The sequence below is a fragment of the Mirounga angustirostris genome, unplaced genomic scaffold, assembly GCF_029215605.1.
Source record: "Mirounga angustirostris isolate CCGP_5_RB_7025 unplaced genomic scaffold, mMirAng1.0.hap1 SCAF_9, whole genome shotgun sequence".
NCBI lineage: Eukaryota > Metazoa > Chordata > Mammalia > Carnivora > Phocidae > Mirounga > Mirounga angustirostris.
In genome coordinates this window covers 132332839-132355006 of record NW_026991717.1, presented here as the reverse complement: position 1 = coordinate 132355006, position 22168 = coordinate 132332839, and the positions used below count along the sequence as shown (strand labels likewise).

At 39.8% G+C, this 22168-nt stretch overlaps 1 protein-coding gene across 2 annotated transcripts in view; it reads left to right on the top strand.

Moving 5' to 3' along the window:
- Window positions 1–14125, top strand: part of TRIP11 (thyroid hormone receptor interactor 11) — a 66474-nt gene extending 52349 nt beyond the window's left edge. For both annotated transcript variants that reach the window (XM_045901416.3, XM_045901415.3), the window contains exons 17-21: window positions 4196–4277; window positions 5107–5221; window positions 5649–5765; window positions 7367–7511; window positions 10688–14125. In XM_045901416.3, the coding sequence (XP_045757372.1) occupies window positions 4196–4277; window positions 5107–5221; window positions 5649–5765; window positions 7367–7511; window positions 10688–10908 (680 nt within the window). In that variant the 3' untranslated portion in view covers window positions 10909–14125. The remainder of the gene's footprint in view (window positions 1–4195; window positions 4278–5106; window positions 5222–5648; window positions 5766–7366; window positions 7512–10687) is intronic.
- The last annotated feature ends 8043 nt before the right edge of the window (window positions 14126–22168 follow it).

The following is a 22168-nucleotide window of genomic DNA, read 5'->3' as shown; positions in this document are numbered from 1 at the left end:
GTTCCAATCACCTTTCTTTTCTCTGTCAGGTGACTGTTAAATAAATCTGACTTGAGTGTTGTCCAAGGGAGCTAAGTCATGCAACAGCCAGATGACTTTGTAAGGAGTGTGACTTAATTTTATGATGTGCTCTGAAGACAGTATGATAATGCAGTGTTACTAATCACAAATAAAATGTAAAGTTATGATGGACTTATTTGTTGTAGTCAGTACATTTTAATGTTCAGTTTTGATTTTAAATCAGTGGTGAGGGCCGCAGTGTCCTCTCTAGGCATTATGGAGAAGAGGCTGTGATATGGCAGGTTTTAGGATGGCATATATTTAGAGTAACTCTTCCCCTAAACTAGACTAACTCTCAGTTGCTTTATTGCTCAACTTTAAAGCGTATCCCCCTGCCTTTTATTTTCTTTTTTTAACTTCCAAAGAATTATTTTGGCATGTTAGATTATTTCACAGGGATATTATATTTGGCTAAAAACCCATTTCTGAATAACCGTTATTTTGTCTGCCCATATAAATACAGTTCTGATTTCAAATTGTGGTTTGAATTAGTGTTCAGTTTTTGTGGAGAAATATTCAGAATCTCTGATGGGAGGAAAATAAGGGTGCCTGGAGAAAAAGAGAAGTCTGTAGGGACCTTTGAAGTCAGTATTTGACTTTCTTTTCTAAACCTTTCCTAGTTAATACCATTCTTCCAAGCCCTCCCTCCAAATTCTGAGGGTTTCTTCATAGACTTTAATATCAGAATATGTTTAAACTCCTACTTGAACTTGAAACAGCCCTCGTATGCCTGCAAGGATATGCAGGGTTATCAGTTCTCTATCACATTAGTTTAGGACTAACTTGTATTCTGATGAGTTTAAGAAATTTTTATTCTATAATTTTGGCTGTTAGGCTGTTTTGACCCTACCTTTCAGAACAGAGATTTTAATCAAAATTATATTAATGAATTTCATCAAGAAGATATCTTTGACTTGAACTCTATTTTTATTTATTTATTTGTTTGTTTGTTTATTTTACGATTTTATTCATTTGACGGAGAGCACAGGCGGGAGAGTGGGAGCAGGAGAGGGAGAAGCAGGCTCCCCGCTGAGCAGGGAGCCCAATGCAGGGCTCAGGACCCTGGGAGCACGCCCTGAGCTAGAAGCAGACACTTAACTCATTGAGCCACCCAGGCACCCTGAACTTTATTATTTTTTTTTTTTAAAGATTTATTTATTTTGTGAGAGAGAGAATGGGGGGTCCGGGGCAGGAGAGATGAGGGGCAGAGGGAGAGAATCTCAAGCAGACTCCCTGCTGAGTGCAGAGCTGGATGCGGGACTCAGTCCCAGGACCCCAGGATCATGACCTGAGCTGAAATCAAGAGTAAGATGCTAAACTGACGGAGTCACCCAGACGCCCCTTGATTTGAACTTTATTAATAGAGATTTCTTGATCTGTTTTTTTATAGAGCAAAATTAAATTTTTCTAATTTATTAAAATTTTAATCAGAGCAAAATCAACTCTTTGCTCTATGAATTTTACTCTGAAGATTTTGATCATTCAGTTTTATCTTCCTTTTCTTTTTTTAATAAGAGACAGTATACTGTAGTGGTTATATTCTGGTTATGCTCCAAAGCAGGGCTGTCCAATAAAAATATAATGCAGGCCACATGTATAATTTACTAATGTTTAATAGCCATGTTAAAAATAAAAAGATACAGGTGAAGGTAATTTTAGTAATATTTTATATAGCCCAGAATATTATTATTTTGATATATAATCAATATAAAAAATCATTAATTTTGGAAGAAAGTAGATGGAGATCTGAGAAAGGGAAGGTGGAGGTAAATTTGACCTCTCTTTCTCTGCTACCTTTCCGTAGTGGGGGAGGATGAAACAGAAGACTGTGCCCATCATTACTCCGGCTCTTACTGTAGTTCATGAGTGGGATGGTTAATTCAGAACATCGACAAGATACTAATTTACTTGCTGTTCTTCCTCTGAATAGTTGAGAATTCTATTTACATTCAGAATGTAGTAATAGAAAGGGCCCAAATAGCACCATGTGTTCGTAGTATTTATGTGCACATTAAGAATCTAAAATGTCTTTTACTGACTCAGACTTTAATAGTAATCTTGTTCTCTCTCTCTCTTTTTTCTTAATGTCCAAGCTTAAATTCCTACTGGAAAGACAGGAAAGGAAACGTTTGTAGTAGATTTTCCAAACACAAACCTTGCTTTTATAATATGGTTATGGCAACCATCTCTATTTTGGTAAAGTTAGCCTATTATATGAATTACATTTTGCAATTTAGATTTTTGCAATTTAGAAGAACCACAAGCCATTGCAAACAATTAAACTGGACATTTTTGTATATACACTTAGTACTTTATTTTTTTTTTAAAGATTTTATTTATTTGTTTGAGAGAGAGAGAAAGAGAGAGAGCACATGAGAGGGGGGAGGGTCAGAGGGAGAAGCAGACTCCCCACTGAGCAGGGAGCCCGATGCGGGACTCGATCCCAGGACCCTGGGATCATGACCTGAGCTGAAGGCAGTCGCTCAACCAACAGAGCCACCCAGGCGCCCCTACACTTAGTACTTTAAATAAGAATATTACGCATTGTGCAAGGCAGATTGAAAACATAAAGCAGATGGACCTGGCCTAATCTGTAGGGTTTAGAGAAAACTTTGAGGAAGTGACCTACAAACTTAGATGTGAAGGTGAATAAGAGTTAATAGGCGGTCCTGATGGAAAAGAACTTTTCAGGTAGAAGAAAAAATACCTGCAGAAGTCTTTAGTAGGAATTGAGAGTCCAGAAATAAACCATACATTTCTCATCAGTTGGTTTTCAACAAGGGTGCCAAAAAAATAGTTTTTTCAACATACGGTGCTGGAACAACTGGATATCTACATGCACAAGAACGAAATTGATCCCTTACCTCACACCATGCATGAAAATGAACTCAAAGTGGATCACAGACCTGCATTTTAGAGTTAAAATTATAAAACTTTTAGAAGAATACACAGGAATAAATCTTTGTGATGTTGAATCAGGCATTGATTCCTTTGATGTGAATCTAAAAGCACAGGTAACAAAAGAAAAAAGTTGGCCCTCATCAAAATTAAAAACTCTTGTACTTCAAAGATAGCATCAAGAAAGCAAAAGGACAGCCCACAGAATGGGGGAAAATGTTTGTGAGTCCTATATCTGACAAGGAGACTTGTATCCAGCTACCACCAGGAAAAGGCAGCATAATTCAGAGTAGTTTTATGGAAAGAGGTCGGAGTCTAGTGTTTGGATTGGAGTGTTTCTTGATTTGAAAAGTAGAGCACTGCTGCAGAGCAATCTCTTCATTTCTTTCAGAACCAAACTTGTAATCTAGCTTGGGTAAGCATCTCCTTCAGCTCAAATTATCCACTTCTGAGGTGACAGGTATCAGAGCTCGCTGGGTCTGGCTGAGAGTGCCTTCGTCTGGGAATTGTTGGCCCCGTGGCACAGTTGGATTTATGAACAGGGTATCTCCTGTTGTAATTCTAGACTTTGCCTGTAACACTGCTTGGATTCCAGCTGTTCCACCAAGATTTTACAGATTTAAATAAGAATCATAAAATAGTCCAGCATTCTTCTGAATTAGTCACATAAGCTATCGTTATTTTGATTAGTAGGTTAGAACCAGTGATCTGAATTGGGTTTTGCAACCTATATACCTCAGAATACTTTGTCCTATGAGCTGCACCCCGAGCTGTGCTCTCAGTTGTATTAAATACTCTTCCTAGCTCACCAAAAACCAGAGTCCAGCCAGGAAAATGGAAAAGGAAAATCTAAAATTGTCCTTTCCATTTCTCCCCCATTAAAGAGTGGCTCTGGAAATGTTTTATGCACGGAAGCAGTGATGAAAAATCTTTTGCTATTAAGTTTCTGAAGAGAATGAAAACCCTTTTTCAGTTTTTAAATTTTCTGTTAAAGAATCAAATACTTTATTGGGGATAAACTGTGTGAATAAAGGCATAGTCTGGCTGCCAGGTAATTTCTATACCAGAAAGCCCAGTTCCTGAACCAAAGAAGAGATGGAAGTTATTAAATATTACTAATTAGAATAAGTGTACATATTCAAAATTTATAGGAAAGATGTTATAAATCTCATTATATATTCATCCAGGCTATTTTAATCAGTTTAATGACTATCTTTATTCACATGTTTTAAAACAGATGAACTCCGACAAGAAATGCTGGATGATGTACAAAAGAAATTGATGAACTTAGTAAACAGCACAGAAGGAAAAGTGGACAAGTATGCTCTCTGCCTTTTAACTTTTATGTATTTTATGGAGATTACCTTTACAGTAAAAAGAGCTTCTACATGTAGATGTTTATATGTGATTAAGTTTTTAAAAAGCCTTTTCTTGTATGGTGATGAGATGTAGGTCGTTTTCATGAGGAGTCAGTAGAATAACTTCTCTTGGTTTTTCAATGGATTTTTCCCAGCTCAAACTCTTTTTCTTAAAACCATGTGGAAGAGAGTTAAAACATCACCATAATAGGAAGTACGTAGAAAATAAAAAGTTTTATTCTTAGCATTCTTTTGAACTCTCTCTACCTGTCCTTAAAGAACATACCTTGCTTCAGTGCTTTAGGTCTGAAACCTAGGTATATATGTAACATATCATTAATATTTGAAAGATTTAGATATTATTAGCAAATTTTTAATAAATGTGAGCATGGGCGTAGATGCACACCTGTGAAGCACAAGAGCTGTCCTCACCATTTGAGGTGGGGAGGGAGACATTGGGAGTATCTTAAGGCAGAAGCCAGACAGACACTGAGAGTCACTGAGCACCATCTCAGTGGATTGATTTGGTTGGAGAAAGTAAGTGGGTAATAACTGATGTTTTAAAAGGTATGCATTTTTAGATTGTTTGAAATGTCTTTGATTAGACTTGTCAAGAGGTTTTTTTTTTTTTTTTTTTAAGTACCTCAAAATATTTTGTTGTTTAGTGGTTTCTTGGTAACTTTTTAAAGTATAATAAATATGTATATGTTTAGTGTTTATTGTGTGGGTACACTAAATATGGGGATAACTTTTGAGTTAGCCTGAGCTGTTTCTGCCTTTATTTTCACAGAATCCTAATGAGAAACCTCTTCATTGGACATTTCCACACGCCAAAACATCAGCGCCACGAGGTGCTACGATTAATGGGGAGCATCCTGGGTATCAAGAGGGAGGAAATGGAGCAGGTAACTGAACGATGGAAAGTCATTCTGAATATTTTTATAACTCAGATAGTGGCATCATATAAAAGTGTCTTCTTTTACTCTATATTATAGAGCTTTTCCTTTTTCTCAGTAATGTGGAAATGGACCTGTTCATACTACCATGAAGAGGTAGATTTGTTCAGCTTGTGTAATACTAGTTTTGTCACTTATAAGTCACGTCTCCTGTCAAAATGCTAAGTTTTGAGACATGACAAGCTTCAACTCTGATTTGAGATCGTGCTTAGGATGACATTTTATTGTATGTGTAGCCTCTCCCAGTAAGAAACGTTTACTAGGAATTGGACTTGAAAAGCATAGTGTGCTACCATCTGAAATCAAGTAAAAATAGTTCTTATTTTTTTCTTTTCTTGTATTGATAAAACTTTTCTGTTTTAAAATAATCTTTTAGTTGCTTCATGGAGATCAGGGTGGTGTTACCAGGTGGATGACTGGGTGGCTTGGAGGAGGATCAAAAAGTGTCCCCAACACGCCTCTGAGACCAAATCAACAATCTGTGCTTAATAGCGTAAGCGCCAATTTTATTCTTGCTCTGATATGAGTGGTCAGATGGATGTGCCTCGCATTCATGTGTGAAAATCACATTTCTTGTTTAGGCTATTTTATTATACAGCCCTTTTATTTTGGAGTTGTGGAAACTGAGATCCAGAGAGGTGATTAGCTTAAAGATAATAAGCCAGTTTATTTATTTTATTTTATTTGTTTATTTATTTTTAAAGATTTTATTTATTTATTTGACAGAGAGCACAAGCAGGGAGAGGGGCAGAGGGAGAGGAGGAGCAGGCTCCTTGCTGAGCAGGGAGCCCGATATATGGGACTCAGTCCCAGGACCCTGGGATCATGACCTGAGCTGAAGACAGATGCTTAACCGACTGAACCACCCAGGCACCCCATTAAGCCAGTTTAAATAAATTTATTGCATATATGTTTTATTTTAGCTTTTTATTTATATAGTACTTTTGTTTTTCAAAGTATTAAGTATTTTTATATTTGATCATGCTGCTATAGGCACAGCATCATTTGTCTTACTACTAAATTATGAAATTCTTAAAGACAGAGGCTTTATTTTATGCATGTTTGTATCTACCTGGTCATTCAGCACTTAACTTACTGAGCACCTCCTGTGTACCAGACTGTTCTCAACTTTGGGGATGCAGCAGCAAACCAGAAGACCAAGTGCCTGCCCTCAACAAACTTACATCTTGGCAGGAAGAAGTAGTTAATAAACATGAAAACACAGTGCCTGGTAGTCTGAATGAACATTAATAAATAGAGTAGCTCGGGACACCTGGCTGGCTCATTTGGAAGAGCATTGACTCTTGATCTCAGGATCATGAGTTCAAGCCCCACATTGGGTGTAGAGATTACTTAAATAAATAATAAAAACTAAAAAACTAAAAATAAATAAACTGAGTAGCTCTGTGAATTATGTGGAGTTTGCTTCTTTATTTTACTTTGTTTTTTAATAAAGAAGAAACTGAGGATAGGCAATATACCCAGAGCTGGTTGAAGATAAAAAATACCCTAGTTTAAATCAGATGGCATGAAATTTATTTTAAAGGAGAGGTCTAGGGTTGCCTGGCTGACTCAGTCGGTGGAGCAGGGGTTGTGGGTTCGTGCCCCATGTTGGGTGTAGAGATTACTTAAAAATAAAATCTTACAAAAACAAAGGAAAGGTTTACACTACATTATTTTAATCTGATAATATTACTGGTGAGCTTTTGCTATATTCATTGATTAAATATGACTTTTAATACTTGTTTTTGATGCTGTGTTTCATGTCCATGTAAATAGAACTAAAATGATTTAAGACGATGTCTTAAGTGCCATCAATGGCAAGAAATTTGTCATCAGGTAGCTAATTATGACTAAGGTTTGTAACAAATGTTATCATCAAACATTATTGATTATATTGCTAAAGGTTTTAATTGATAAACGTAACTAAAGCACTAGTAGTTTTAATGGTTCATAAAGCTTAATTATAAAGAAATGATTCAGAAGGCATGATTAGTTTTTGATATTTAATTAGAGTAGCTGATACATTTTTTTGGTTGTAATAAGTATAATTTAATATCTGCCTAATATATAACCCAAATATTATTTCCTTAGTCTTTTTCAGAACTTTTTGTTAAATTTCTAGAAACAGAATCTCATCCATCTGTTCCACCACCAAAGCTTTCTGTTCATGATATGAAACCTTTGGATTCACCAGGAAGGAGAAAAGTAGTTACAAATGTACCAGAAAGTTTTAAAGGTAAAACCAGATATTTATTTTTTCTACAATTTAAAAAATTGAATGTGTAATTTATGATTATGTTTTACCGTGATCTTAACTAAATTTTTAGTGTTTTTGAAAATGTGCAGTGACTTCTTCCAAAATTCCAACAAAGCATTAGATTTTGGCTTCATATATTCTGTAGCAGTCCGATACTTAATTAGCTTAGATTAACCTAAACAATATGAAATATTTTTCCTTTGTATATTGAAATAATTCTTCTCTCTGCATAAGCCACTTTGAATTATTCTTGGAAGTGCTGGTGAACCAGTAAACCTTTGTTTGGTCATCTGTTTTTCTTTCATACTAATGGTGCTTATTGCTAAATTAGAGTTAAAAATGTAGTTTATATTCAGATTGTTTCAGTTTCTCTGTTATAAATATTGCTGTGATGAACATCCTTGATAAATTTTTGCACACATCCTTAAATGTTTCCCTTAAGATAAATTTTTGAAAGTATACTTACATGTAGACATTTCTTTTTTTTTAATTTCTTTTTTTTTTTTTTAAGATTTTATTTATTTGTGAGAGAGAGAATGAGATAGAGAGAGCATGTGAGGGAGGAGGGTCAGAGGGAGAAGCAGACTCTGCTGAGCAGCAAGCCTGATGTGGAACTCGATCCCGGGACTCCAGGATCATGACCTGAGCCGAAGGCAGTCGCTTAACCAACTGAGCCACCCAGGCGCCCTACATGTAGACTTTTTTTTTTTTTTTTCTTCAAGATTGTATTTATTTATTTGACAGAGAGATAGCGAGAGCAGGAACACAAGCAGGGGGAGTGGGAGAGTGAGAAGCAGGCTTCCTGCCGAGCAGGGAGCCCAATGTGGGACTCGATCCCAGGACCCTGGGATCATGACCTGAGCCGAAGGCAGACGCTTAACGACTGAGCCACCCAGGCGTCCCATGTAGACATTTCTTTTTTTATTTATTTGAGACAGAGAGAATGAGAGACAGAGAGCATGAAAGCAGACTCCCTGCCAAGCAGGGAGCCCTATGCGGGACTCGATCCCGGGACTCCAGGATCATGACCTGAGCCGAAGGCAGTCGCTTAACCAACTGAGCCACCCAGGCGCCCCCCGCACCCCACGTAGACATTTCTTAAGAATTAAAATATAATGGCAAATTACCCTCAAAAAAAAAAAAAGTTTATGGTTAGAGAAAGGTTTTTCTCCCTGTGAACATCTAAGTGTTAATATTCAATAACCAAACCTTGGTATGTTAGTAATATTTTAAGAGTGGTTTAGTAAACTGGCTTAGACATCCAAGAATGTATTGAAGCATTCTTGTATGTTAAAAGGTCTGCCTACAAGCAAATGGTTTGGTGGTTCTGTAATCTGTATGTATAGTTTTCTATCCCACTAGGTCTAAAGGGCCTTATTTATATTTATGTCCCAATATTACAGGCATGCAGTAAATTTTCTTGAGTTGAAATTGCACTATAATCCATTAGACTATGAACAGATTGTTTATTAGAAAGTCTCTCTTTTATCTGAAATCTTCGTATTTTAATACAGACTAAAATGTTTGCTAGTTGGACTTTAAAAGTGTATGTTATTATATACTCTCAAGTTTATATCACATCAGGTACTTAAATTTGGATAAAATACTAAAGAATTTATATTTTGAAATTTTGAAGTCTAATTTAGCCAAATACTTCTATTTTCCTGAACTTTTATATAAAAAGAAATGGTAAAATTTGTTTGGATAAAAGGTTTGGCTCCTAAATTTAATAAAAAGTCTTCACTTTATCTAACAGCTACAGACTGCACTAGAAACACTTTTCTCTTGGGGCGCCTGGGTGGCTCAGTCGGTTAAGCATCTTCCTTTCGGCTCAGGTCATGATCCCAGCGTCCTGCGGCTCCCTCTCCCTCTGCCTGCCACTCCCCCCGCTTGTACTCTCTCTCTCTCCCTCTGTCAAATAAATAAAATCCTTAAAAAACAAACAAAACCATACTTTCTTCTTGCTACATTAGGTTCTAGCATCTTCAAGTGGATTCCAGGATTCATTATGGCAATGTCTCCTGCTCCCTGTCCTCCCTTCCGTCTCCATCCCTTCTCGCTCCATCTGTCCCCCCTCCATCCCTTCCCCTTCTTCCCTCTCTTCTTCCCTTCTCCCCCCCCCCACCCCCCCCCCCCCGCCTTCACTTATCAAGACATGTGCCCAGCTTGGTTTGGATTGATCAGAGACAAAAGCCAGTGATATTCTGAGCTGGTACAGGGTTTACATTAAAAAACAACAAAAGACAAGCTTAGTCTTTAATGCTGGATTTGGAAGTGTATGACAAGGGTCAGAGCTTACTAAGGAGCACCAGAAGCTTTTCCAGAGTTTGGAAAGTTGTCATTCACGGAGAAGTAAAGCTTGGGCACCCAGGGTGCTTGACGTTAAGTTGATTGGGTGAATTTGTCTCAATGCTTTCTTTGTGTTAGAGGCTTCTTTTTATTTTGAGTTTCCCATTGCTTGAGTGGTGCTTGTCTCTTAACAGGAAGTTGTTAGCCGTCTTGGGTAATAAAGCAGAATTCTATCCACCAGGACATTAGGGAATTAACAAATACCTATTCCAATAAAAAACTAGTTTTAGCATAACTCGATAGAGAAATAATCTAGTGGAGAATTGTTTCAAACCTTTGAATGTCTGAAAAAGGATTAGGTAATGTAATGTGAAAAAATTGTTTTTCTTTGGGTAAATAAATATTAAATTTGATTGTTATTGTGGAATTGGTGCCAGTTTTTTTCATGGCCCTCGTAATTATTGGGGGAAAAGGAGTTCTCAAGTCCTTCCATGTTTCAGGTGAATAGTTAGAAAATTTGCATTGTAACATAGAAAACACCCTCTGAGAAGCCGTTATTAAAGTAAATGAAGTCCATCAGTTATATAACTGGTATTTGGCTATCAAACAACAATATTAATGTGTTTAATAAAGTATTAGCTGTATATGCAGATATTCCTCCCTCCCCAGTTCTTTCCCCATTCCTCTCGCTTCCTGTCTTGTCTTTTTTTACCCTTTATATGTCATAGACCCTGTTTAGCGGATCCAGAACCCAGCAGCATAGGAATTAAATTTATTTGGGGGCCAAATCTAGGAACCTAAAACACATGTGTAGTGTTAACTAAATAATATATAGGAGATTAACTAACTTGTGTTTTATCATCTAGATACCACAGAATCCAGATCTGGTAGAAGAACAGATGTGAATCCATTCTTGGCCCCCCGCTCTGCGGCTGTGCCTCTCATTAACCCAGCTGGACTTGGGCCTGGGGGGCCTGGGCATCTTCTGTTGAAACCCATCTCGGATGTGTTGCCCACATTTACACCTTTGCCCGTGTCCCCTGACAACAGCGCTGGAGTTGTGTTGAAAGACCTTCTAAAGCAATAGGTGATTCTCAAGCCAGAGACAACATACGTAGCACTTTAAAGAAACCATGAACACTATATGTATGTACTTTACCACAAAGTGGCCTTTCAGAAAAAGTCGTGTATTTGTTTGCAGTTGTACATTCTCTAAACTTAATAAAAATATTCTTTTTGCTTTTAGAAATTGCAGGTGTCCCAGGAGGAAGTGTTTGCTGTAGTATATGCTTTTTTCCTTCTCTGATTTGGCCTAATTTAAGCTAGAAACATTGGATCTTTCATCTTAATTTACAAAAAATAAGAAAAATATAAAGAAAGATAAAAATTTCTAGTAGCTATATATCAGCTCTTTATTTCTATGATTTTCAAGCTCATTTAAGCTAGAGACATGTGGTTCATCTTTTAAAGATAATCAAGAGATTTACAAAAAAGAAGGAGAAAATAATAGTGGCTTATCTGTGTAGTGCAAACAATTGATCTGAAGCATATATTGGTCATCCTTTTTTTTTTTCTTTTCATTAGTCCTCTTGAGAGGACTTTGTGTAGACAGGCCAACAACAGGGTTGTGCCTGGGAGATCATAGGTGTCGGGACGTGGAATGTGTGTGTGTTTGGTTCTATGCAATTTTATCACACGTGTCGATCGCTGTGGTCAGCACTACAGTGCAGTTCAGATACCCAACAGTTTCGTCAAGGCTCTCTCGAGCTGCCCTGTTGTATTTTATAATCGCCTAATCTCTGGCAACCACTGACTGCTCTCAAGCTCTGTAATTTGGTCACTTCAAGAGGGCTGTGTAAATGGACTTGTGCAGTATGTAACCTTTGGGATTGGCTTTTTTCACTCAACATAATTCCCTTGAGACCTGTCCAAGTTGTTACATGTATCCTGATTTGTTCCTTTTTAATGTTGAGTTACATACGGTGGAGATATGATTTAGTTTTAAGAGCCAAGGTATCTTTTTAAAGGTATCATCTCAAAAATGTTTGCTCACACACGTGCACACAGCTTTCGGGCAGGTGTTAAGTCGAACAGCTGCATTTACGTACCTACAATTGGCGATATCGCTGAACGGGATACCTCCCGCCCTTTCTGCGGAGCGGTAGAAGAGACGCGTTGGTCCGGGAGTCCCCGGTTCTCATCCTCCTGCTCACTGAGGGCAGTGACGTCACCAGCACCAGGTGTTTGCAACTGAAGAGGAAGGGAGTAGTTCTTTAATTTTTCACAAACCCATCCTAAAAAGTCTTGACCTGGAACTTAATTATATCGGGATGTTCGTGTTTGTATTAGTCGTTGGAGTTGTACATTTAAAGACATTTCTTGCAAATTTTGTAAATTTCAGTATACCTTGAAAATAGAAACATCTGTATAACAAGGAAAGGTGAAAATAATACTAATTCAAATATGTAAATAGGCCTGGCCCTGGCCAGGGCTCAATTTGGTTGTTTGTAAATTTTGCTGTGATTAACTGTCTACTGTGTTTAGATTGGAAGATTAGAAGTCTTCATGTATGGATGGGTAAAGCTCGTTTTTCTGAAATGTTTAGTAGCCGAGACGTCGCTGCCTCAGAACCTCACCTGTCTCCCGAGCTAATGTATTTATATCGCCGTTCTTTGTTCAGTCCACTTTAAAGGAAGTTGTTGTACAGGTTCTATATTAGAACTGTCAAACTGCCTCTTGTCCGTTTTGCCCATTATTATTTCTCTATGAAATTATTACCTTTAGGTTTTATATGATCCTTCCAAAGATGCTTTCACTGGCCGTCCTAAATTATGTGCTCCTTGCCATTGAAGTTTCATTTCAGTGTGGAGCATCTGAAATAAAAGTTTCTAAGTTAAAAAAAAAAAAAGAAAGAAAAAGACACATGATCCTTCATTTTGAAGAAAGAGAACATGCAAAAAAAGTTTCATCTTTTAATTTGAAAAGGAGATGCATGCTACATATTTAAGTAGCATATCATCATATTTTAAAGGCCTTTGAGGACATTTTGAGCATCCCCCCACCCGTAAGTTTGAAAGCTGTTATGGATGCACTGCATATCTAAACATCACAGCATGACCTTTCATGGCTGCTATTTAAGTATGTGACTTTGTCCTCAAGCTGTGGTACCTAATGTTTCAGTTGTATCATGGTTGAAACTATAGCTCACTGGTATGCATACTAAGTGTGTGTTGATCTAAACCAGACATAACTCATCTACTTTTCTGAAACCAAGTTGTGTCAGAGATGAGCCATCTGCTCAAGGAATCTTAGTAACCATACAGTGATGAAGCATATAATTGTTATTTTAGCAATAGGACATGGCAAACGGTATTTTTACTGCAATATTTTAACTACAGTACTTTTAGTGTTTACTTCTCTCTAAACTTACTAGAATTTGTGGTTGAATTTTGCTTTAGCTGCCAGTTTTTCACAACATTCCTAATGGTTTTCAACTGCTATAATATAGTAGAAAAGCCATCCAGCCATTGAATTTGATTTTAATATAATCCTGTATCATGGTTGGTTGAGTTTTGGACCCTGCCATTATCGATTTTTAAAAGAAAAAAAAAAAAGGAAACAAAACTAAAATAACAAAAACATGGGGAAAAAGGAATGACTTTCTTAAAACCAGCCAATTAAAATATTAACTATCCTCTGCAAAGAAAGCCTCCCGTTTATTTTAACCTTTTAATGGTTAATTGAAAAAGGGGGGAAAGACTCAAAATACTTATCCAATTAGTAGATGGAAAACAAACTTTGTCTTCAGGGATAGGGGAGTGATAAAGAATTAATGGGGGAGTGCCATTATGCGTCAGACTTAAAGCATTTGAATCTGATTTTTCAAAACCAATGAAGTTTTTCATATATCAAAGTATTTAAAATGTCTTCCATCCACAAAAATTTCCTTTAATTTTGTAAATATCAAGTAAGTATAACTGATATTTATTTTATATATTCCTATGGAAAAAGTAATGGTATTTTAATGTTCTGACATTTGTGATTATTTGCCCGTCTTTACTTTTTAACTTATTAAGGTTTCTCTAATTAAACTTGATAAGTTGTCTTTTGGTTTTTAGGGAAATATCTAAATGTGGGAAATTTACAACCCAACCTTAATATTGGGTTGTGTTTTATAGAGCTAAAGTCAATGCATTTCTGAATTTCTCAGGAGCACTGCAAGGCAAAAAAATACTCTAAGTAAAAATGATATATGTAAGTTGGCAATGTCTTTATCCACAATAAAAAATTTTTTTTAGCAAACAGCTGCTGACTTTTTCTTTAGAAGGGGGAGAAATGACTTACACATGTTGTTTATAGCAGCAGTTGAACTACGGAAGCTAATGTCTTCAAGTGTTCACCGGATGTTGCTGTTAGGATGCTGGGTGAGCCTTGGAAATGTTAAGTATGAACAATTTAATAGAGGCCGAAGATTTTGTATGAAAACAGGATCTGAGAGGTTTTAGCCAGCCTTTTAATTTTTTTTCAGAGGTAATATGCATCATTGGGCTCTTGGTTTTTCAACAAGATAATCAGTTATGTCTTCCATTTTTTTCTGAGGTGTAGAACTTGAATATTCTTAACAGTTTATGTGATGGTGGTATTGGAAGGAGCATGGTTTTTAGAGTTGGGAGATGGAGTACTGATTTTGATCGATCCTTTCTCTGTGATCTTTAACAAAATTGCCTTGACTATGAGACTGATTTCTTTCATCTTTGAACCCCCACATAGTAAATGGTCAGGTAACATATTCATTCACAATATTGAATGAATAAATGTATCACTTGTGGAAATGCTTTATTTATAAAGCCTATAGTTCTACACGGATTTTAGAAGTTGTGATTATTACTGCCAAAAAGTGGGTAAGAATGTCAGGGGTGGGGGTGTTACTGAAGCCAAGGGTTGTTCAAGAAGGCAGGAAGAGGTCAAAAGTGTGAAGTGCTTGCTGCCCTGGCAAGATAAGTTTTGAGAAGAATCCATTGGATTTAGGGACTGGGAAGTTGTTGGCTTTGAGCTTGAGCTGTGTTCATGGAATGGCGGAAGCAGAAGCCATATTGTCAAGTGGGTTGAGTTGGTCATGAGCAAGTAAAGATGTGTTTGTAGGCAACTCGTTGAGAAATCAGGCTGTGAGGGGGAAAGAGGACTTGAGTAGATGAGTTGGGTGGAGGGAAAGTCGTGGTAGGCTGGGAGGCTGAAGCCTGTGTGCGTGCTCCTGGGAGGACACAGCTTAGGCCAGACCAAGAGGCTGAAGACCATGCAGAGAGTTCCTGAGAAGGGGGAGCTGATAGAAGCAGAACACGGGGGACGCCTGGGTGGCTCAGTTGTTGGGCGTCTGCCTTCAGCTCAGGTCATAATCCCGCGGTCCTGGGATCTAATCCCACATCGGGTTCCTTGCTCGGCGGGGAGCCTGCTTTTCCCTCTGCCTGCCGCTCCCCCTGCTTGTGCTCGCTTGCGTGCATGCTCCTTTTCTCTCTCTCTGACAAATAAAATCTTTAAAAAAAAAAAAAGCGGAACACGGAGGGTTGGCCTGAGAGAGGAAGGCCGCCTTTCTTGGGACCAGAGTGAGGGAAGAGAGGGCAGGTGGAGGGTGGATTGAGGTGGAAGGAAGTTGTGGGAATTTAATTCGGTGACGTTGGCAGGGAGTTTATCTGCTAAAAATGAGGGGATGGGGAGGGTCTGAGGCAGGAGAAACCCAGTCAAGTGGGAGAGAGAGACGTGTGCAGATCATTGGAGGAATGTGAGACATACCAAGCACTTGGAGGCCTCACAGGCAGGGGCCAAATGGGGCCAGGGGGAATGGTGGTTAAGCACATCTTAGAGCAAGATTTGAGCACTCTAGAAGGAAGCAAGCTAGCAAATTAAATGTCAGATAAGAGGCAAAACAGTTCTTGCCCTTAACCAGCAATCATGGGGTATATAATGTTACGAACCTGAACCTAGTTTTCCTGTCCGTGGGACTTAGGTCATGTGAACATAGGATATATCTGAGGGGTTTACAGCATGCCTTTGCCATAATTAATACATCCAGTGAATTAATCATCCATTATAATTACAACAGTATTTGCTTTGGAGATAAAGAAAAATTCAAGAATGTAAATAAATAAAAACTTAAGGCAAATATTTGAACCCTTAGTTGGTTTTCTGCCTTGGTTCTTCTGTGCATCAGGCTTTCAGCCCTCCTGGGGTTAAGAAATGAATGATTTGCTCTATCATGATACCATAACTGTGATCATTTTCATCTGTGGCTGTTTTCACAAGAGTCCTCTCCTGTTTAGCTCCAGCATCCTCTGACCCTCAGAAGTTAAGTCTCGATTGAAAATACCGTGAACTTAATGTCAAGAGTTTGGTAAGGTTGTTTCCCAGATATCTTTGGCCTGTTAGAAATGTAAGCGACATCATTTTTTCTAAAATATGTGGCATTTGGGGATGCCTGGCTGCCTCAGTCTGGGGAGCGTTCGATTCTTGATCTTGGGGTCGTGCGTTTGAGCCCCACGTTGGGTGGAGAGATGACTTTAAAAATAAAATCTTTAAAAAAATAAAATACACGGCAATTAGATGTTGAAGGACCTTGTATTGTGAGACACTTTAGCAATGGGGAATCAACCTCGAGCCCTTCCTGACTCAGGGCAAATGCAAACACTTCCCAGAGGACAGTCCATCCCAGACGGTGAAAGGGAAACACGATTTCCTTTCAAGAAAAGACTTGGAAACCAGAGTCCTAAATATTTGCTTCAGGTTTCCTGCGCAGCTCCTTCCACTGAGGTGTGTTTCTAAAGAACCCGTGGTGTCATCTGTGAGTTAGCACATTAATCCCTTCAAAAAAGGGATTTTCAGGCACTCTCCGTGAATAAAGAGGGTGACGGTGATGGAGTCACAAGTTCTAGACTAATGAGGTAATTTTTTATTTTTGAAAACTTACATGGAATGTGTAGTCTTTTGGAATTTTTGGAATGATTTCAAAGTCGTCTCCCTAAAGCATTTACCACGCCACGTGCAGATGTGTTCCTCCCAGAGGCAGCCGAGGTGTGCGGGCTCAACCTGGGCTACTCTCTCCACGCTTGCCCTTGCCCATTGCAGCTCCTGTGCTGAAAAATATTCAAGAGGGTGAAAATCAATTCTCCACAGAACTGCCACTGGAGAAATGAAGACTTCAGTTTTTAGAAGTCTTTCCACTTTTATTTACCCCCCTCCTTGGGCCATTAGTTTGACTTGGTGAAAAATAATTTTCTGCTGTCATTCTTTAATGTGTGTGTGTGTGTGTCAGATATTTCAAGCATGTAAGAAGAGACAGTAAGGATATTTAGAGACATCTGGCTATAGCAGTGGGACGATGGGCTGTATCAGCCCATCCCTCCCTGGAAAGAAAAAAAAAAAAGTAGGAAACGAAAATGGTCAAAAACAACCTTTTGGGGGCCCTGGTAATTGACCAGAAACAGGCAAGAAACTGAACATTGTTGATTTTTGAAAAACGTCTAGAGCTTCCATTAAGAACCACTGGAGTCTGTAGGCCTTCCTGCCTGGGGCTCCCCAAACCTCCCAGTTTTCCTCGCACCAAGCCCATCATGAAAAGCTAGCAAAAGCTAATCATGCAAACCAGCAGCTTTATTGCCCGAGGGGGTGGGCTGCATGGTGGGGGCCGGTGTAGACTATGCACAAACTGCGACTTTGTCTGTTAAAAGTGCTGAACTTGGGGCGCCTGGGTGGCTCAGTTGGTTAAGTGACTGCCTTCGGCTCAGGTCATGATCCTGGAGTCCCAGGATCGAGTCCCGCATCGGGCTCCCTGCTGGGCGGGGAGTCTGCTTCTCCCTCTGACCCTCCTCCCTCTCATGCTCTCTGTCTCTCATTCTCTCTCTCTCTCTCAAATAAATAAATAAAATCTTAAAAAAAAAAAATGCTGAACTTGGAAGGAAACGTGGCAAAAAGTCAACTCTGCCCGTCTTCAGATCGCAATTCCAGACAGGGCGAGGGGCCGACCCGTGGGAACTTAGCGGGGAGACTCTGAACTGAGAAAGCCAAGGAAGGACTGGCCTTAGAGCGTTTCTCGGTCTGCGCCCCGGGGCCACGGGCCGGGGATGGAAGCGGCTCGGGCTCTGAGGACCGTTAAGGCCACGCAGGAGCAACCTCTGGGAAGCCAGAGCACAGGATTAAAAAAAAAAAAAAAGAATATAAAAACAGCAGAGACACCAGGAGCTGCACTCTCCCATGGGGGAAACCGATTTCGTCGGTTTAAATTGAATCAGGTTTTTTTACATCAGAATATCGTACTTGCTCCAGTATCATCCAAATTGTCCAGATTTCAAGAAAAAATTGTGAGTAAGGCAAGGAAGAAGGTGTGACCCAGGCTCAGGAAAAAAGGCGTCAGAAGAAACTGTGTGGGCCCAGATGTTGGATGTAGCCCACAAAAACTTCCAAGCAGGGATGGCAAGGACAAAACTTAAAGTATGTTCAAAGGGTACAGAATAAACACTTGCATACACATACCCAGCTTTATCAAATCTTAACAGTGGGTCGTATTTCCTAAAGAACGATGCTTTTTATTAGAGAAAATTTTGAACTTGGACTTCATGAAAGCAGAGAAAGCAGCATCGTGAGCCCATGGATGCACTGCCAGCTACCGTCTTCCTTCTTCTTTTTTTCTCTTCTTTTTTTTTTTTTTAAAGATTTTATTTATTTATTTGAGACAGAGAGAAAGAGAGAGAGCGCATGAGAGGGGGGAGGGTCAGAGGGAGAAGCAGGCTCCCTGCCGAGCAAGGAGCCCGATGTGGGACTCGATCCCGGGACTCCAGGATCATGACCTGAGCCGAAGGCAGTCGCTTAACCAACTGAGCCACCCAGGTGCCCTTTTCTCTTCTTTTTTAAGTTTTATTTATTTATTTGACAGAGGGCACGAGCAGGGGAAGTAACAGGCGGAAGGAGAGGGAGAAGCAGACTCCTGGCTCAGCAGGAAGCCAAAGTGGGGCTCAATCCTAGGACCCCAGGATCATGACCTGAGCCAGAGGTGGACGCTTAACTGACTGAGCCACCCAGGCGCCCCTTCTTCCTTGTTCTTTATTTTGAAAGCTTTTTCACATAGCGCATCTTAAAACTGTAACAAGTAAGGAGTCAATTTTGTTACTTTTTGGAGGACAACGGAGATGATCAAATAATGCATGCTGCTTCCCTTCCTAAATTCTCCAGGCGCATTGTTAAAATTTGCCATCCCAGGGGCGCCTGGGTGGCTCAGTCAGTTAAGCGTCTGCCTTCAGCTCAGGTCATGACCTCAGGATCCTGGGAACGAGTCTAGCATCGGGCTCCCTGCTCAGTGGGGAATCCACTTCTCCCTCTCCTGCTCCCCCTGCTTGCGCACTCTCTCTCTCCCTCTCTCTCAAATAAACTTAAAAAAAAAAAAAAAATTTGCTATCCTATCTGGATATATAGAGAGGCTTGCAAGGTCTGTCCTATGTTTGCTGTTAAAAGTCCTTCCTTTCGTGCAATATGATGACATATAGGATAGTCGTGTACATTTTTAATTTTATTTTGGCAAAATTCAAAGTTGACAGATAATATCATTCCCTCTAATTTTTGAAGGTGTTGATTCTACTGGTCTGATTAATTGAGGAATTTGGGAACTGCTAATCTTAGGTGGATTGTGAATAGGAAATGAGATAGTTTGAACATCATGCCATCATGAAGCCATATTAAGTTTGCCCTAACCTCAATCCACATTCAGTGTCTGAAAACAGAGACAAAAATGAAATAGAAATGGCAAATAGACGAGTGCCGTTAGCTATTTTCTTGAGTGCAAATCTGGGGCCCTGTGGCAGAAGGTGTGCTTGCCTAAAGTCTTTTATAGTAGAGATCCCATATTTTACATGTGGTTGTATGTTAAAACCACGGCCAGTGAAAATAATCCATAAGAAAAACCCAGGTGTTTTCACAATTTGCTGAATTTCCTGAGAATTCCAAGCATGTGCAGAAAATTCTAACGTCTTTGAACAAGTTGGTTAAAGTACAGTTAGAGATCCCAAGTCATCAGGGAAGAAACCCTGAAAATCTGGGTTTCAATTTCTGTTCTGCCCCTAATTCTCTGATCCTAGGTAAATGAGTCTCTCTGGGTTTTTGTTTTCACATTTGTAAAATTAAGGGGTTACAGTAAATGATTTATAAGTTTCAGGACTAGGTCCCCTCCTTCAGGCAATGCCCTTTTAAACCTTCTCAAGACTGGTGAGGGAACCTCTTTGTGCCCTCCCTTGGCTGATGCAAACTTACTTGCACTATAGAGAGTGGGGGGAGAAGTTCCAAATCTTTATTAAGGGCCTACTGTGCATTGGCACCTGCTAGGTACTTTATGAACACTATCTTTATTACAGCACCATGTTGTTACTTTTGCCCCCATTTTATAAGCTGAAAACCTGGAGCTCAGAAGGTTAAAAATTTACTTAGGGTCCTATATTCGTCGGGGTTCTCCAGAGAAACAGAACCAATATTTTCTTTTCTTTCTTTATTTTTTTAAGGATTTATTTATTTGACAGAGAGAGACATAGCGAGAGAGAGAGCACAAGCAGGGGGAGCGGCAGGCGGAGGGAGAACCAGGCTCCCCGCTGAGCAGGGATCCTGATGCAGGGCTTGATCCCAGGACCCTGGGATCATTACCTGAGCCGAAGGCAGACACTTAACTGACTGAGCCACCCAGGCGCCCCACAATGGAGAACTATCTTTACTATAGGAATAGAAACAGGCAAGGAAAGTAGAGACACAACTGATGCTCCTTAGGGTTTCTGGCGGAAGCAGCTGCTTGTCCTCGAGTGTCCATTCTCTGCGTTCCCAGTAAGAGAACTCCAGATTCTTAGGTAAGTCGGTTTGTGATCACTCAGGACACAGGCTACATCTCCTAGCGTCTCTTGCAGCTGAGTGCTACTATCAGCTTCTATCCTACTTCCTGAAATGTGAGTGTGGTGGTGGTGTGCCATTTTGGACCAGGTAGAAGGAGGTCAACACTCTAGACATTGCCAAGCAGCAAGATAGATGGAGCCCGAATCTCTGATACCTTAAAGGGATACAGCTGCCGAGTAGCCCTAGACCACCATCCTGCAGAGTGTAATGTGAGAACACATATCATTCTGTCATCAAATGTAACTGTTGAGGTATTTCTATTAAAAAAAAAAAAAATCAACACAACCACCACCACCCCAACCATAAACTACCACTAGGATGGAGTCCTTTTGACTTATTTATTAGTTCACAGAGAGTGAACTTATCTCCTTGATGTGGTGCCTGATAAGTCAGGAGAGGAAATGGATTCGGAGAAGTAGCCCATGAAGAGTTGAACATGAGCAAGAGAGAAGCCAGGGATGGTGAGGGGGCTTTATTCAAGAGTCACCAGCATAACTGAATGTTTATGGGACCTAAGTCCCATAATAGCTCTGGGACCAGTGACTATGCCCAGGAGGGTAATGGGAAAGAGTACAGAGTCTGGATCTAACTTTGGGGGACCCTTCAGTTAGTGGAGGGAGAACAAAAGGGGGCTGGAGAAAATGCAGTCAGAGTCATAGTGGGAAAACCAGGATAACTTAAAGTCTTAGACACAAGAGAGGAGAAGATGGGTCATTAATGGTCAAATTCTTCAAAGGGACAGGCGAACAGTTAGGAATGGAGGAGGAATGCATTTGGCCATGAGATTACTGGAAAACTCAGGAAGTACCATTTTGGGTAAATGGTGGGGCATGGACAGAGGTCCGATGGCTAAGGTGGGAGTAGGTGGTGAGGAGGTGGCTGGCCATGGACTCACTGAGGAGCCGGAGAGAGGGAGGAGGAGGAGAGGGGGAGCCACAGGGGCATCCGAACAATAGAAGGTCCCCCTCCCCAGGTTGGGAAGACCTGAACCATGGAGCCACTGCCCAGCACCTTACTTGGTGCTTATTTTAGTTTTCTGATTGTTTGGGTCCAACTTTGAATGATATAGGAAGCGAAAGGCTTTATTCATGCTAAGAAAAGGAGAGAAGGTAATGATAGGAGGACCTATGGGGTTCTAGACTGTTTGCGGGGTGCTAGGAAGGAATCAGCCATGTACCAGCAAGTCAGAGAAAGCAAATCTTGGTAACTGGAAAGCATGAGGAACCTGGCACCAAATAGGCTTGGTTTGGGCTGGAATTTGTTTGTTTGGGTTTATTGTCTGCGTGGCCCTAATCTCTTTGGGTCTTGTCTTCATTTGCAGAATGGAGGGCTTCCTATTTTACAGAGTTATTATGGTGGTCAAAGGAGAGGGTTTGTGTGGATTCTAGCATGATCTAGACATTCAATAACATTGTCTTCCCTGTTTTGCTTTTGCT